This window comes from Talpa occidentalis, unplaced genomic scaffold (genome assembly GCF_014898055.3).
Source record: "Talpa occidentalis isolate TD23 unplaced genomic scaffold, MPIMG_talOcc4v2.1 talOcc4.7, whole genome shotgun sequence".
Lineage (NCBI taxonomy): Eukaryota > Metazoa > Chordata > Mammalia > Eulipotyphla > Talpidae > Talpa > Talpa occidentalis.
The window spans coordinates 130,742,327-130,760,603 of NW_023605083.1; the positions used below are offsets into that span (position 1 = coordinate 130,742,327).

The following is an 18,277-nucleotide window of genomic DNA, read 5'->3' on the forward strand; positions in this document are numbered from 1 at the left end:
GGATTTCACCTCTCCACCCTCACTTGCCATCGGTTTGCGACCTGGCTCACCTGCTGGCTGCTCCCACATCCCCACTCTGGGCAGAAATGCCTTGCGTGACCCCAGGATGCGGGTGGGGTGTCTGACCCTTGAGGATAACAGGGCCCCGGGAGGAAAGCTCACCCACCATGGCGACGTGCTGATTCTGTCAACAAATGTCTTCGCAGGAGAAAAGTGTTTGACTGAAAGAGGATGAGGGAACACACTGTATACTGCTGTATTGACATTTAAGAAGATTTTGCACCTGAAAACAGAATTTGGTGATTTTTTTTTTTCACCTGCATGCACTTACTTCTTCCCTAATGTCTCTGCACCAGCATGGGTTCCTGAGAATACACAGAAGAGGAATAAATGAACAAAATATATCTGACAGTGCCAGCTCTGAACTGTAATCAGCGCAAGAGAGGGCTGATGACAGCAGAGCACTGCAGCTGAAAGCAAATGGAATTTGGAAGTGGAGGGCGCTGATCCGCAGTGTTTGAACTGCTGTTTCCAATCATCGGGGAAACTGCTGTGGATCGCGCACTTCTATCTCCCAGGCAGGCCCCTGCCTCTGGCTGCATTTTACTCTCACATCGCCTGGGAAGCAGCAAAGTGGGGCTGGGATTTGCACCTTCCTTCACCCATCTGCAATCACCGCTTGGAAAAGTTGTCCTACGTAAGATACACAGCCTGTTCTTTTCCAAATAAGATAAAAACTGCAGATCCCCATGCCCCACTCTCATGCGCGGTAATGAAGAATTTGGCCGGCCCAAGTCACTATCATTCAAATGCAATTTCCAGTTTTTACTGTCTCCATGAGCTTTGAGTTATTTTCTAATTAAATTTTTTCCGTCGCCTATCAACAAGATGGATCTGTTTGAGACCCTTCTCTTTGTTCATTCTCCCTCGAGTAGAATTACGAAGTAGAAGGGACTGAACTCATTTTCAAGCCGTCATTTGAGGGCCAGTTACAATAGCTGAGTTGCTGAAGGAAAGGGATGAACCATCTGTGAGGCTGGGACAGGAGCTCAGGCCACGTGGATGGGCTGCAGAGACCAGCTGCTTCACCACATTTGCAGGCTTAGGCAGGATAACAGGCAGGAGAAGAATTACGGGCAGGGGTGTGACAATGCCCTGGTTATTGTTGGGCTTTGGAGAAGATACAAGACAAAAGGAAAGGGGATCAAATGTATATTCCCAAGAGCAACCCACCACTGATGAGCAGGAGGAACCACGATTGATTAGGGGGAGACCCTGAATGAGGATGGGGTGATGCCCCTAGGGCAGGTAACATGCAAGACACTCAGGCCCTGCAGCTATTTCCCAGAGGGCTGGCCTACAGCAGGAACTTGGTTCAGGATGGCTTGGAGACCTGGGTGTTGGCGGGCTCCACCCCAAGGCCCCTAGAGGTCACACAGGACTTGCACTTGCAGGACGCCCGCCCCCTGCTGGGCAGGTGCTAGAAGAGCAACTTCTCTTTCCGTTTTCCCTCCCGGAGCTCATCAGCTCTGCAGGGATCTCCATGTCAACCAGAAAGGAGCCCAAAGCAAAGAAAGTTGTGTCAATCACGTAAGTCGACTCAGCTGTGCTCTGCTGGCAATCACTACCCAGACACGCAAGACAAACCAACAGAGCGAGGAACAGACCTACAGGTACATTTCCTTATCATTTCACTCGTATTTAAACAGAAGGGAAAGGAAATGGAATTTTGATTTCAGAATTCATCCTCGGCTGATTGTTATTTGCAGAACACAAGTAACATTTTAATTATTTTCAACTCCACACCATTACAGCTTTCAAGGGAATGGAGACAAAATAGAATAAACAGGGTCTTATTAAATGTGTAATTAATATGCACTAAAATTAGCATATATGAATATGAATGAGCCGAGGTGGTTACAAAGTGTGTGCCTCAAATGTTATCAATTGATTAGACTTGTTGGCTGCTACAGCTTCTGAACAAATGAGGCCACCCCAATGGGGGAGAGACGGTCAGCTGATGAGATGGCCTCCTGGTGGATTTGCTGCTGGCAAGGGTGCCAGGGATTTTCACCAACGAAAATTTTAGGAAAGGTACAACTCTTTCACAGTGAAGCAAAGACAAATCAAGCTCTTGTTCTGAGTGAAGCCAGCACGGATCGCAAGATTCTGAAATTTCTCCTTCATCAAACAATAATGCCTTTGGATGTCCTGGGGCTGCAGGGTCTGTGCTTGGGGCACTTCAGCCTTGACCCAGGTGGAGCCCCTGGCTGGGCAGAGCAGCAACGGGCAAACTCTGGCAGAAAGACAACACCTGATACAGACTGCTCTGCTCCAGACGCAGGGTGGCAAGACCCTGGCGTGGCCATACAGTCCGCCTGTGACCTCATTAACTAGGGGAAAAAGGGAGCACCCTTGGGTGCCCACCCATGGCCCCACCTGCCCTTCTCTGGGCAGGGCATCCTGCTCCCTCTCCAATCCCCACTACTGTGGAAGGAAACGCTGGCTGCTGCTCCTGCAAGGCCCCAGCTCAGTTGAAATTCCGAGGGCAGTAAATGCTCTTTACACTGAGGCATCATCAATGCCCATCTCACCGAGCCAAAGATAGGCTGCGCCTTGTCCTGAAGGCTGGTGCTTGTTCTGCGGCCCCCCACAAGGGTGGGTTCGTTCGTTCTGTTTTGTGTCTTCTGTGTGTACAGAGCTTTGATTGCCTCTGTCAGGCTGGACGCTCTTTCCAAGCAAGAGCTGTATTCTTTGGTGCCTCCCAGAACGTGCGTATCTGCACCAAGTCAACAGCACAGCTATGAGCACTTGGAATTCGGCTCCTGGGGCTAAGGAAACCAACATCTTGATTCCATGTTGAAGTTTCAATCTGATAAGATAGTTTTTCCATTACACACAACTTTGCTCTGGTAGGACAACCTTTGACGTGAGCCCTGGTTCGCTTGAACCCCTCAGCACTCACACTGAGGGGCACACAAAGAGCCAGACACGCTGTGGATCTAAAAGACTCGGTGTTGAAAAAAAGAATGAAGATGTCCCCATTTTTTATATTGATTTTTTTTTTTGTTGAACTGATGACAGTTTGATTCTTTTAGGTAACCTAAAGCCGTCATTTGAGGGCCAGTTACAATAGCTGAGTTGCTATTGGGATGATCTCCATGCTTCATGCAGAAAATTCCAGAAGCATTGACAGGTTAATTGTTTGAACACTGAGACAGATGATGCCCCCTCACCTGGTCTCCAGATTATACGATCAGTAAAATTATCAAATTATGAGAAAAGTTTAGACTAGACGTCTAGATTAGAAATACAATCCAGGGCCTCCCTGGTGGCCTAGAGGTTAAGTCTCAGCACTGTCAATGCTGCTGCCTGAGTTCGATCCCTGGCCACGAAGCAAACCACATGGTGCAGCAGACCTCTCCTGTCTCGCCCGCTGCTCCCCTCAGCAGTGTATCTCAGTAGATCCGCCTGTTCTGTTCCCCACTCTGTCTCTGGTGAATCCTCTTACCCCAACTCTTTTACTATTTTTTTTTTTAAAGAAATATCATCCGTTAGTGCATGGGTGCATTGGTGAAGGAAACTCTATGGGGACTACACCTGAGGGGGTGGAGGGAAGCAAATATTATTTAAAAATGAACAATGATGTAAAAAATTTAAAAAATTAATTTAAAAATATGTAAAAAAAAAGAAAGAGAATCCGTGCCTAGGAGACTACATGAAGAAACGACAAAAGAATTAAACTGTTTGTGCCAATTCACTAATAACCTGCCTCCTTTTGAAATGCACACAAGTACAGTGACACCAACAAGTTGCAAATATGAGAGAATTCAGATCACCAGACCAGGAGAGTGTATTTCTCTCTTGTCTAAGCAGCCAACATGGCACTGTTCTTCTTGGGGCCACCACGAAGACAACAAGACACACACACAAGATTACCCTAGATTACCAGTTACGTCGACCGCCAATCGATTGTTTCACGAAGGAGGCTAAGCTTTGCCAGGCAGCGCATTCTTAAACAAATATGCTGTTTAGGAGCACTGGGTGAGCATCTGGGCAGTGTCCTTGGCAGACATCTGACAGTTGATGCCGCAGTGGCATTCAATTGACATTAATGTCCTTGTTCGAAGTCTGAGTTGATTCAGAAGAAGCTATTCCTCGAGAAGGCCGAAGCTGACACATACCAATGACGTTGCCTTGCCAGGCGTGGGTGGGTGGGGGGGTGTTTACTTGCAGATGACACACAGCACCCAGAGGAGTGGATGACATCCCTGAGCAGCCCTTTGCCTTCCTCCAGCGTCAGGGAATGACACAGATGACGTGAGATGATGGTGCGGCTGCTACGCCATCCCTACCCAGGCCTCTTCTGGAGAAATAAGAAACCAGGCCAGGGCTCAAGCCAGCCGGAGTAACGCCCCTCTGGGTTGGCGCTACCCATAATTTATGAAAAATATAAATAAATTACATGCAAACTTTGATGCTGAAATCGTTTTACTGATGATATATTTGTGACGCACCTGTCACTGGAGCAGTCACAGACTGTCTCCCCTACGTACGCAGAACTTCTCCCCGAGCAACCTGGGCAGGCTCTGAATCATGTGAGGGGTCCTTTTGCTAAGAGGCTGGAGCAGACCACCTCGCATATCCATGCTGTCTAAACTGGGGGCTGCATGGGGCTTCTGAGGTCTTGACACCCAGGCTAATGGCATGATAAGGAGCTAAGATTTTTCATTTCAGTTAATTCTGATAAACCATTGAGCTTCTGGTGACTCCAGGCTGCAGCCCTGGCCTTTTGGATGCCAAAGCCTGGGCTTGTCCACATGGGCTTGGGAATAGCTGCTCAGCTGCACAGGGCGGGTCTAAAAGCTTTGACCAAATCTGGCTTCTAAGGAACATCTCCAGGCCATCATGGAGAGGCAGCTGTGAGTCACTGGAAACTTCCACTCCTAATACCAAAATGCATTCAAATTCTCTTGCTTTAATTTTTTCTTGAATTTATATAAGAGGTAGAAGGATGACATAATCTAGTTGCTGTGGAAATGAGTCTTGGTCTTAACCCAAATCCTCGTGCGGGCGAGCTGTGGTTTTCTTGCTCCAAAGGCCAGAATGTAGGGTACAGGTACCTGCAGGTCTGTAGTCTGAGGCAAGAATTGCTAGTGAATCTCGAGGTTGCCCCATCCCTTTTTGTGGGATCCCAGAACCGTGACCTCCCCCGGCAGTCAGTGCCAGTTCAGCAGCGCAAGCCCCCGTGTCCTCCGGGGTGTGCCAACAGCCTCTGCTCCCGCATGCACCCAGGAACACAGTATGCTGAGCGAAATGTCACCCCAGACAGGAGCAGTGCTAATTATAATGTCAGCCTTCCCGCTGAGGCACAGATAGTTAAAGGAGGATGTTACAATGTTTTCAAACTCCTGGAGCAAAGGAGAAGCATCTTCAAACGTAACCTGCTGGAGGTGAGAATTATGAAGTGATGGGAGATGCCCCCGTTCCAGGCCACCGAGACTGGAAGCACATTGTCTGAGGATCAAGCCAAGTCCAGCCACGGGGGCAGGGCAGGGCCCTCATGAGGCAGGAGAGGCGGCCGGAGGGGATGGCCTTCCGGGTCCTCCTGTGTCCTGGGCATTGAGACGTGCTCTTCATGGGGGGCAACTTGGCGAAGCCCCGCTGGGTCCCCTGTCATCTCAGCTAATGTCGATACGGGAGATGTTTATCCCCATTTTACACCTGAGAGAAAGGAGACTCCTCAGATCTTCCCTGAGGTCCCCCAGCCATGAAGCAGCCAGTGTCTCCAGGACCCCAGCTCACACCTTTCTAACTAAACCCCGGGGCTGGTCCGTTCACCGCACCCTCCTTTATGTGGCTGAAGGGCTGATGATCCTCACGGTGAGGCGGAGCACCAGTCTGAGGTGCACGCATCTCTGAGGCACCCTCCGTGGGCGAGGCTTCCGGTCCAGCCCCCCCATGCCATCTCCTGGCTGAACGGAGCTGAGGCATCTGGCGCCAATCGCACGGGCCAGGGGGGCGCTGCAGACGTCAGCAGCGAGCGTGGCAAGCCGCAAGGAGTGAGAAGCCTTTTCCAAACTTGTCTGGCTCCAGCTCTGGAAAAGACCCACCAGGAGAAAAGTAACAGAGGCGGGAGATGGAGACAGAGCCTGAATCGAGTTCTGCCTGGGCCTGCTCGTGAGACCTTGAGCTTGGGCTCAAAGCTCTCTAGCCTCTGTTTCTGAGACACAAAACCAGGCCAGAGATGGCCACATCACACACACAGAGCACTGCACCCCCGGAACGAGGCCTGTGAGCGGCAACCTGGCTCTGTGTGGCACCCGCTGACTCTCCACTCGAATGGGGGTCACTGGAGGTGGGGAGCACCTCTCCTGTTTCTGGAAGCAGAGCCATGTGAAGCTGAGGCTATGGCATCCGTGATTTTCCCTGAAAAGGTCCATGGCGGATAGTAGGCCTTTCTACTCAGGCTCTGTCCCAGGAGAATGAAGTCAACTTTCTCCTTCCTGCAGGATCTGAGGGCTGCCCTGGGCCACAGGCGGTGAATACACGCTGGGGGGGAAGCTCGTCCCACCAATGGCCCCTGGGCACTGTGAGAGTCACGATTCAGGCCAGACTCTGCAGATCTGAGCAGCGATCCGGATCGTCCAGGTGGGCCCTCGCTGCAGCCACAGGAGCTGTTACAAGGAGCAGGCAGGGGCAGAGAGACCCTGGGAGAGACAGCGAGGTGACCACGGACTGAGACTCTGGGGTACAGCCAGCAGGCCTGGAATGACGCAGGCTCCCAGGCTGGGAGAGGCAAAGAACATTCTAGAAGCTTGTAGGGTAGGTAAAAGGTATCAGGCTTTTCTGCCCTCCCACCATTAGGATAGATGGTCCTAATGCATGCCTGATGGCGGGCGCCTGGAGTAGGGTGTGGGCATGCGTAGGCGGGTACACCTGGGCTAAGAGACTGGTTTATAAGGGTGGCACAGCAGAGTGCGGTGTGGTGGGGGTGCGGTGTCGAGGGTGGAGTGCAGTGGAGTGTACGGAGGAGTACAAACAAAGGCGAAGAGCATGTGGCTGCTAGAACCGTTCATAAACCTATCTGGAATGGGTTGGCTGCGTTACAAAGCTCCTGGGGGAGGTGGTCCTGTCCACACCCTGACCTTTGCCCTGTGAACCTGAGTTCAGGCTCTGGTCTTCAGGAGTGCAGGAGAATCCACCTGGGTGTTTTCACCCAGTCCACACCGATTCGTCACAGTGGGCTCAGCGAGCTGCCATCGCCCTGCATCTATCTCAACCGTCGGTAATTAAAACAAGACCCGTAAGGCGACTTTGGGTGTCAGAGAATAGCTGTTACGTGGACAGCTTTCTGCGTGCCTGGGAGCTGGGGCGGCGGTGAAAGTGGCCAGATGATGCAGGTCCCCTTGCAAACAACACTTTCTTCTGACCCCATGAGTAATAAACACTTGTTACAGGGAAATTGAGTGAGAAATCTCAGGAAAAACATGAAGAAAATCAAAATCAGCCATCATCCTGTAATTTCATAATCCCAGGAAGAAGCAAACGCTGTGACTATTTTGCTGTCTGAAGATGCAGGTTTTGTTCCTGAAACAAAATCACTTCTGATTAAAACCTCAAGCATTTCATTTAAAGCCACGAAATGCGGTCCATTAGGAGCTGCCGGAGACAAGCCAAATAATTAAAATCAACTGCCTGGCTGTTCCGGAGACACCCCCGGTGACCCCAGCTCTCTTGACGTTGTGGCAACAGCCAGCAAAGTGAACTGACTTTTAAGGGGAAAGAGACAGCACACGGCTCATCTAGCGGCTAAATTGAGCTAAATAATTTCTAAAGCAAAGAAGAATCTGTGTCCATATCACGAGGCCCCAGAAGCCAAGCGCCCTCCTGCCACCCTCCTGGCGACCGAGGCAGAAAGGGAGGCAGAGACCCTCACTTTCAAAAGGGGGGGTTTGAAGGCACCCACTGTCTAGGTGCTGGGAGATGGCTGTGTCTCCGGCCTCGGAGGAGCCCAAAGAAAGGGTCATAAACCTTGTAAGATGCTCCATCCATCGGGGAAAACAAGCACGGTTCAGTAACTGCCCCTCAACCCATCCTGACAGAGGCAGACATGGGCTCCAGCGAGCGCTCACAAGGGACAAGGTGATTCATGCTGTTAAATACTGTCCTCTGTGTGTTATTTTTCACAGAATCACCCGGTGCCAGAGCTAGAGGGATGCACAGTGATCATTTAACACCCCCCTTAGCTTCAAAGGGGGTATGTTTGCAGGAGACACTCTATGCAGAATCCCTGTAAGCTCTTGTCACTTTCTCACCCACGAGGCAATTCTAGAGCCTCTGCTGCGACCATCAGCTACTCTTGAGAGATTAACAGGAACTCAATTGCCAGTTGACTTTTACTTCCACTGCTACACAGCGAGGGTCTTGATTTCCCAGGGTGCAGGAATCCGCTGTGGTTCAGACTCTTGAGGCTGCACCTGAAGTGTATGGAAAACACTTGCAGAGGCAGTGTCCTCAAGGCTGCCATCATGACGGCTCTAGCTCAGGGCCAGGGACTGGAAGGGCTCTCCACCCTGGAGGTGCGTCCCCTCCCCCACACCTGCGGGTCAGGTGTGCCGACCTCCATCAGTCCTGACCATTTCTCCCTGAAACAGCGAAGCAGCTGGCACACCTGGCTGTTTCCTTTTATAATATGGGGTGTCCTTCCTGCTCCAGGTCTGTGCTCGTCCCAGAGGGGCTGTGCATACCCACAACTGCCTGCCACCCGTGTCCAGTGCAACCTTCTCTCGTGGACAAGGTGCACGGCCCTGCCGAGGGTGAAGCTCTGTGACCAGGGACGTCTGAGACTCATGTCAGTCTGGGCTTGTGTATCAGACATCAGCCAAGTGCCCTGGGCATGTGCACGTGCCGATGTGTGTGTACACGTTCCAGAAGCCTCCAAGAGACAGGATACTTACTAACAAGCTTTCTCATTTTCCTCCCCCATTAAAAGAAAATTAAGAAAATGTCACTCCAGGACATAGGAAACTAACCCAGCAAAGACAGAACACTTCCAAAAAATCAATTATCCATTTAGTGCCTGCAAAAAAGCTGTCTGAAAGCCCTGGGTTGTAGAAAATGCCAAAACTCTGGTTACATTTTTAATCAACTGTAACAGGTCATGTTGAAGAAGAGATCTTTTCAGAGGTAAGTGGGGGACAGACAAGTTCTTGAAGTGGTTCTTATCCAAGGACTGAAACTGCTGGAGCCACTGAGTTCACCTCTCTTTAGACTGGAGTTAGGTGCTCTAGATGCCAAAAATGATCCCTGGAGGGGTCCTGGAGACAAACCAGTTTGTATTTCGACCCTTGGTGGTTTCACCCCGTGTCGTGAGTTGGCATGACGTGTATATGACAATGATGCATAAATTCCCTCCGGGCTACGCTTCTCTCCCCAGCTCCAAACTCGCTCATCTAACTGCCTAGTCAGTGCCCCCAGTTGGACGTCTATCAGGAAGCAAACGCCCCCACTGGACAGCTGGCATTCCCTCCAAAGCCTGCTCTCTCCAGCTCAGCAGATGGCAACTCCATCCCTGCAGCTGGTCAGCTCTTGAGGTCCCTCTGGGTTACTCTCTTCCCCTTACACATGCAGTCGTCAGCACAGACTATTGGCTCCACCCTCAAGGATACCCAGGCTGGGGTCCCTTCCTCCTCCACTGAGATCTGGGCCACCACCGTCTTGGACCCACACTCCTGCAGTACCCCCCTCACAGATGTCCCTGCACCACCCTCAGTCTTTCTAAATTGCATCTAAATAGCACCTGAAGATTCTCTTAAAATACAACTCAGGGCACATCTCTGTTCAAATCCCTGGGTGGCTCCTCTCCCGAGAACAAAAACGAACATGCTCACGATGCTTCTAAGGGTCAACCTCCCTGCCCTCGCCTGGTGCTCCTCTCCCTCCCTCTCACCCAATCCACACTGCACACCTGGCTCCAATCCACACTGGACACCTGGCTACTTCTCAGAGGTGCCCCAGACATTCCTGCGTCAGGGCCTTTGCACGGCCTATAGACTCTACCTGGAACACTTCCTACTTCCCAGAGACCCTGTAGGGTAAGGTAAAAGTAGCAGGCTTTTCTGCCCTCCTGCCATTAGGATTGATGACGGATCTGCGGTCCTGAATGCATGCCTGATGGCGGGCACCTGGAATAGGGAGTGGGCATATGTAGATGGGATTCACCTGGGCTAAGACTGGGCTTTTAAGGGCAGCGTCACGGGGACGCCAGCAGAAGCAAGAGCAGAGAAGCCGAGAGAGAAGCCATGAGAGGAACAGAGAGAACGTGAGAGAAGGCCGGAGAGCCCAGAGTGAAGACTTGCTGGGGGCTGGGAGACCTGCCAGCCTCCTGGCCCTGCAGCACCCCTGCCTGCTGTGTAATCCCAATAAAAGCCTGAAAAAGCCACTGAGGGCTCCAGGACTTCTCCCTTACCTCGTCTGCTGGATCAGAAAACCTGCTCAGTGCCCGTTCCTGCCCTTACAGACCCACATGGCCGACTCAAATGAAAGAGGTGTCAACAAGACCTCCTCTGATCGCGCTGGTTAAAACTGCAGCTCCTTCCTGTGACACTCTACCATCTCCTCTGCCCTGTTGAACATCTTTCATTACAGCCCTAACCACCTTATAACACAAGATACAATTCACTGATTATTACTCCGTTCATTGCCTGTCTCCCTGGCATAACATTGGTTACAGGAGATGAGGGATATCGGTCTGTTTTATAACCAATATAATACAACTAACTAGAACACATTATTAAAATGCAATTAATTAAAAGGCAAGTCTGGGAAAGAAATTTCCCCTTAATCCTCTGGAGCCAGGCAAGCCAATGAGCTCCTTCCATTTTACTCAACCAGTGACAGCCCTCACTGTGCAGCTGCTGGAACCCATTCACAGAGATTCCCGTGAGCCCCTGCAACCACCTTCCAAAAGAAGGTGCTATGAAAGACATATGAGGATGCACTTGGTCTCAGAAATGTCAGGGATCTAGGAGAGGGTTGTGGAACCAAGCTTAGCTGAGGTTTCGCCATTTTGTATATCCTCCACCTTAGTATGTTAGTCCTTGTCCAGCCGCATTCCGGAGATAGTTTCAGCAGTCACAACCCTCACTCCACTTGGTGACGAAAAAGCAGACCACCCCCAGCCGCCAATGAGGGCAGTCCTGTCCATAAATGGGACAGCATCTCTAACCGTCCAATCAGTTTGAAACTGGAACCACGCGCGCCAAAATGCCTTTGTAGTAGCCAATGAGTAATTGCCAGCTTCTTTCAAAGTTCGCGCCACTCGTGACCCTATAAGATACCCCTGCTTCCTCTGTTCGAGGCTCTCGACCTCTGCCGTTGCATCGGTGCGTGTCGAGGGCCCGGTCTCGAGCCCGTAATAAACTCCTTTGTGCCCTTGCATCAGTTGTCTGTGTCCTTGGGGGCTGCACTGGTCGACGTGGGCACAACATTTGGGGGCTCGTCCGGGATCGACGAGTGCAGACCCCAACTACCGAGCAACCAAAAGGAGTTCTAGAGCGCACAGGTGAGTTCCAACACTCACCCAGGTAAGCTTTGAGTCTGCAGACCTGTAGTTGTACTTAGTACCTGCATCTTTTGTACTTTGTACCTGTAGAAGCTCTTTTGTACTTAGTACCTGTATCTTTTGTACTTTGTACCTGTAGAAGCTCTTTTGTACTTAGTACCTGTATCTTTTGTACTTTGTACCTGTAAAAGCTGTAATTGTTTGCAAACCTGAAAATCTGTTTAATAGCCGGGTCAAGCTTAAGTGGATGCACTTGAAAGCCGCCGGCGTGGACCGTGGGAGACGTCCCCGGACCACATGTTAGGAAGGCCTCACCCTTTGCGGGGAAGCAGATACCCCTTTTGGGGGCCTTTTGAAAAATCAGTCTTTGGCCTGTTTCTTGTGTCGACAGCCACTGTACTTCCAGCATTTGTCATCATGGGTCAATCACCATCTACACCTCTATCTGTGGTTTTACAGCATTTTAAAGATGTCAGGTCCAGAGGGTCGGACCTCAGTGTAAAAATAAAAAAATCCCCTCTAATCACCTTTTGTTCCTCAGAGTGGCCAAAGTTCGGAGTTGGTTGGCCCCCGGAGGGAACTTTTGATTTACAGACTGTCCGTCGCGTGAAGGAAATCGTCACCCGTGAAAGAAAATTCGGACATCCTGACCAACTCCCGTATATCTTAGTCTGGCAAGATCTAGTCCAGAACCCCCCTGCTTGGTTAAAGCCTTTTTTGTCGTTACAGGCACAACCCGTACTGCCGGCTAAATTGCTTGGGTCACACCCCAACACCCCGTCGGCACCTGCGGTTTTCCAAGACTCTACCCCGGAGGAACTTCTTTTTCCACCACCTTATCATAACCCTTGTAGTAACCCTCCCCAAGAGTCGGCTGACCACCCTCCCCCAGAGGCGGGCGGGGCTCGTGGGCAGGGTCCGGCGGCAGGCACTCACTCAGTGAAGGCGAATTCCCCAGATTCCACCGTCCTGCCCCTGCGCGTGGCAGGATTGCCTAATGAGCAGGGCAACCAGCCCATGCACTACTGGCCGTTTGCGACCAGTGACCTCTACAACTGGAGAGCGCAAAATGCACGTTTCTCTGACAACCCTAAAGACCTTGTTAATCTCCTAGACACTGTTCTGTTTACTCATCAGCCCACCTGGGATGATTGCCAACAGCTCTTGCAGGTCCTCTTCACCACTGAGGAGCGGGATCGTATACTGACGGCCGCCAGGAAGTTAGTCCCAGGAGAAGATGGCACACCCACCACAAACGCGGCCCGCATAGACTTAGTGTTTCCCTTGACCCGACCTGACTGGGATTTTAACCAGGCTGAAGGTAAGGAGAGACTCCGGGTGTGCCGCCAGACTCTAATGGCAGGGTTGCGCGCAGCAGCCCGCAAGCCCTCCAATTTGGCCAAGGTAGGGGATGTGCAGCAGGGAAGGGAGGAGACCCCCGTGGCTTTTCTAGAACGCCTCATGGAAGCTTTTCGGCAATATACTCCTATGGATCCGGAGGCAACGGAGAACAGGGCCGCGGTGGTAATGGCCTTTGTTAACCAGGCGGCTCCTGACATTAAACAAAAACTACAAAGAATAGATAGGCTGGGAGAAAAATCTATTCGAGATCTTATGGAGGTGGCAGAAAAGATGTACAATCGCCGCGAAACTCCTGAGCAAAGAGAAGACCTCATCCGCCAGGAAGAACGGAAGGGAAGGGCGGCTGAAAACGCACGCCACACTCGGGATATGGCCAGAATCCTGTTCGCCGTCACTCAAAAGGACGACCCGGGTAAGCTACCCATTAATTGGAAGAGACCTTTTAAGCAAGGTAGGAGCACAAATCTCATTTGGACAGGAAGGTGTCGAAATCAAGGACTTTAAGGGCTCTCCCCTACACGTCCTCACGATTTCCCTTCAAGATGAGTACCGCCTTTTGGTGGCGCCAGATCACCCACCCCTTTCCGGGTGGTGGATGGAATCTTTCTCGAATGTTTGGGCAGAAACCGCGGGCGTTGGCCTGGCGTCCCACAGACCACCCATTATAGTCCAGCTAAAGCCTGGGGCTGAACCCATTCGGGTAAAACAGTACCCTATGCCTGCAGAAGCCAAGGCGGGAATAACGCCTCATATTCGGAGGCTATTGGACAGTGGTATCCTTAAAACATGCCATTCGTCATGGAACACCCCTTTGTTACCGGTGCGAAAATCACATTCGCAAGACTTCAGGCCGGTACAGGACCTCAGAGAAGTAAATAAACGGGTCATAGATATCCACCCCACAGTCCCAAACCCTTATTCCTTGCTGAGTGCCTTGCCACCTACTCATGTGTGGTACACAGTATTGGACTTAAAAGATGCCTTCTTTAGTCTACCACTAGCACCCCAAAGCCAGGAAATGTTTGCCTTTGAATGGCAGGATGCGGAACGGGGCATCAGTGGACAACTAACTTGGACAAGGTTGCCTCAAGGGTTTAAAAACTCTCCCACCCTTTTTGACGAGGCCCTTCATGAGGATTTAAGAAAATTCCGCAGCCGATTTCCCAAACTAACTTTGCTCCAGTATGTTGATGATCTGTTACTTGCAGCGGAAAGTGAGCGTGCCTGCCAAACAGGAACAGCCGAATTACTGGCGGAACTGGGCCAGATGGGATACCGCGTCTCCGCAAAAAAGGCACAAATTTGCCTGCCCGAGGTAATCTATCTGGGCTACCGCCTCAAAAACGGTTATAGGTGGCTGATGGAAGCCAGAAAAGCTACTGTCTTACAGTTACCGACATCCACCACCAAAAGGGAGGTACGTGAGTTCCTGGGATCTGCTGGGTTTTGCCGGCTATGGATACCTGGATTCGCAGACCTGGCCCAACCCTTGTATGAGGCTACCTGGGAAAAAGTGACTTTTCAGTGGACTCCCCAGATGCAGCAGTCCTTTGAGTCCTTAAAGAGGGCTTTCCTGTCTGCACCAGCCCTGGGTCTTCCGGACATTACAAAGCCTTTCCATTTGTTCGTAGACGAGGCAAAGGGCATAGCTAAAGGGGTGCTCACTCAGTCCTTGGGCCCCTGGAGCGTCCTGTGGCTTATCTGTCTAAAAAGTTAGACCCGGTGGCGTCCGGCTGGCCACCGTGCTTACGCATGGTGGCAGCGGCTGCCCTCCTTTTCAAGGACTCCCAAAAGCTGTCTCTGGGACAAGTTACTTCCATAACCACTCCCCATGCGGTGGAAGGAGTCCTCAGGCAGCCGCCAGAGAGGTGGATGAGTAATGCCTGAATCACGTATTACCAAAGCCTATTGCTCAACCCAGAGAGGGTCAATTTTTCACCACCCATGGGGCTAAACCCCGCCTCCCTCCTGCCTGCCCCTGACCTGGAGGTCCATCTAGACTGTGTTGATATCTTGGCCCAGGTCCAAGGGTTACGCCCTGATCTGCGAGATAACCCTCTGCCAGACGGACTGGTTTGGTTTATGATGGGAGCAGTTTTATCCACGAGGGCCGAAGAGCGGCAGGGGCGGCAGTGGTGTCCATGCAGAAAAGTCATATGGGCTGAGCCTTTGCCATCCGGGACGTCCGCTCAAAAGGCTGAACTAATTGCCCTAACCAAAGCTCTCACCTTGGCTCGAGGAAAAAATTTAACTGTGTATACTGACAGCAGATATGCATTTGCCACGGCCCACGTACACGGAGCCATATATCGAGAGCGCGGGCTCTTAACCTCCGACGGCAAAGGCATTAAAAACACTCAAGAAATTCTGGATCTCCTGGCAGCGCTGTGGCTACCACGTAAGCTGGCTATAGTGCATCATCCAGGTCATCAAAAGGACTCCTCGACTCCAACTCAAGGTCATAAGCGGGCGGATGAGGCAGCACGCCAAGCTGCCCTGATGCCGATAGATGCCCTGACGGTAAAACTCCCAGACCCAGGGGACCCGCAGCTGCCGAATGACCCGGAGTATAGTACTATGGACTTTGACTACATACAGTCTCTACCGGGTGCTTTTCCTTTGGGACACTGGTGGTACACCCAAGAAACTAAGGCCATCTTGCCAGCACACTTGGCCACTGATCTCATTCAGCGCTTGCACCGAGCCACACATTTGGGAGAGAGAAAAATTCTAACTCTAATCAGGCAATGGAACCTCTATGTCTGGGATGCAACCTGTACTGTGCGACAAGTAGTGGCATCCTGCCAGTCGTGTGCCATGGTAAACGCCACCAAGACAACCGGGGAACCAGGAATGAGGCCGCGAGGAATGCGCCCGGGGGTCCATTGGGAAATAGACTTCACCGAGGTAAGACCAGGTAAATTTGGCTATCGATACCTGCTGGTCCTGGTGGACACGTTTTCCGGATGGCCGGAGGCGTTCCCGGCAAGAGGTGAGTCGGCTCGAGTGGTAGCCAAAATTCTGTTGGAAAATATTTTTCCTAGGTTTGGGTTTCCAGTGACCGTTGGGTCAGACAATGGACCAGCCTTTGTCTCTCAGGTATCGAAATCTGTGGCTTCTGCCCTGGGAGCAGAGTGGAAGCTCCATGGTGCCTATCGGCCCCAGAGTTCAGGGCAGGTGGAGAGAATGAACAGAACTTTAAAAGAAACTTCAACTAAATTAACTTTAGAGTCTGGCGGGGACTGGGTGACTCTCCTTCCCTATGCCCTCTTCCGGGCTCGCAATTCCCCTTATCGTCTGGGTATGTCTCCGTTCGAGATTATCTATGGAACCACCCCCCCACCCCCCAACCACACCGCACGGTGCGCAGTTAACTTGTGACTTGCCTTCTGATTGTGAACTTTTTCTTTCTGTATGGGCTGTACAGCAGGCTCACCAGGAGGTCTGGCCCCGCCTGAGAGCGCTCTATGAAGGGGGAGGACCTTCTCAGACAGCCCACAAATTTCAGCCTGGAGATCTGGTCCTTGTCCGCCGACACAAGACCGACGGTCGTGGCCTCCAGCCCCGGTGGAAGGGTCCCTACATCGTCCTTCTGACCACACCCACTGCACTCAAAGTGGACGGCATCGCGGCCTGGGTTCATCACTCACACGTCAAGACGGCACCAAATGACGACTCCCAGCTGCAGTGGCGAGCCCGGAAGCATCCCACCAATCCACTCAAGCTGACTTTTCAGGCGCTCCCGGCCGCAACCCATCGCTCCCAGACCACTGCCCACGCCGTGAAAAATGACAGCAAACTGTAATGTTGGCTACCTACTGTCCTTCCTTTGTTTTCTCCTTGTCGGGGCTGACTGGGATCCCTGCCGACGGTGCATCACCCAAGGCATATTCAGTCATATTCAGAGCAAGTGCTACGTTAGCAAGCGTGCTTGCAGCCTTGAGGGAGTTCCTCTGTTTGCGGCGACCCTGATTAAGGGCACCACCCATGGATGTCCAGGTACAGTGGGGAGGGTGGTCTGTTGGAAGCGTTTAAATCGTATGCCGCCTAAAAATGAAAGTTGCAATCACTGTAAAGCGGGGGGGAGTTTTTCAGCCTATACCTTTGTTCATTCACAGTGCTATGAAAGTTCTACTGTTTATCAGTGCACAGAATCCAATCAAACTTTCTGGACTGGTATATCCTTAGGAAATAATGCGGGATATGTATGCCCTGTCAAAGCAGGAAAACCCTTTTGTTGGACTCTGCAAACCCACTGGGGAATGACAGATGGTGGGAGTGTGCAAGACCACGCACGAAAGCAGGAAGTTCAGAGGGTTTTTGAACAAGTTGCCCAAACACAGGATCGGTGGTTCAAGCCGATACATATCCCAGGTCCGGTGGGTTCCCTTAAATTGGAAAAGACAGTACAGGCCATGTTAGACTCAGCCCTACAATTTTTAAACAAGACCAACCCAACCCTGGCCAGCGATTGCTGGTTATGTCTAAGAGAAGGACCCCCCATTACACAGCGATCCCTGCTGTGTACAACTGGACTCATTGGACGAACCTAAAGGGCCCAACCCATACGTGTAACCAGACCTTGCCCATCAATAATGTCAAGCTCTCCCCAACAGTTGCTCAGATGCCATGCCTTGGTCACAATGGGACCTTAAGAGTGGGTCAAGTAAATAAGGTACTCTGCAGTTCAGTAGTCAGTGCGGCTACGGCGCCCAGTTTTAATGGCTCTGCCTCTATGTGCCCGCCGGCACTGGGCACTGTGTTCTTCTGTGGCACCACAGCCTACCCCGTACTCCCTGCTGACTGGTCGGGCTTGTGCATTTTAATATATCTCATGCCCGATGTGGGAGTGGTCCCAGGCAACCAAAGCCTTCCCATACAGCTCATCCAGTCTGTGCCTGCCGGACATAAGCAGGCCATAATTGCCCCACTACTGTTTGGCCTGGGGGTGGCAGCCGGAGTGGGGACCGGAGTTGATGGAATTGGGACTTCTGTTAACCTTTACCAAAAAATTTCAGCTCAGCTGGTGGGGGACATTGGGCAGCTAGCAGATACAACCTTAGAGTTACAGTCTCAGTTAGACTCTTTGGCCGCGGTGGTCCTGCAAAACCGTCGCGGGCTACATCTTCTCACAGCAAAGGAAGGAGGCATCTGTCTCTACCTGCGGGAAAAATGTTGCTTCTATGCTAACAAGTCAGGAATAGTTAGAAATAAAATTAAGCAATTACAAGAGGACCTCTAAAGAGTTTAGGAAGGCTTCAGAGATAAAAACCACTAAAGAGACATCTCTTGTTCAAGCAGAGTAATTCTCATTTGTGGCTAAGGATAATACCTCTTGCTGACTAAGTG

General features: G+C 51.4%; 1 protein-coding gene across 6 annotated transcripts in view; it reads right to left on the bottom strand.

Annotated features, from left to right (window-relative positions):
• SLC39A11 (solute carrier family 39 member 11) overlaps window positions 1-18,277 on the bottom strand; it is a 238,912-nt gene that overhangs the window by 79,170 nt on the left and 141,465 nt on the right. Inside the window, exon 7 of one of the 6 annotated variants that reach the window (XM_054688632.1) lies at window positions 17,482-18,089. The exons of the other annotated variants lie outside the window; for them this stretch is intronic. Within the exon in view, the coding sequence (XP_054544607.1) occupies window positions 18,058-18,089 (32 nt within the window). The 3' untranslated portion in view covers window positions 17,482-18,057. Of the gene's footprint in view, window positions 1-17,481; window positions 18,090-18,277 lie in introns of those variants that run through there. 6 annotated transcript variants of the gene reach the window in all.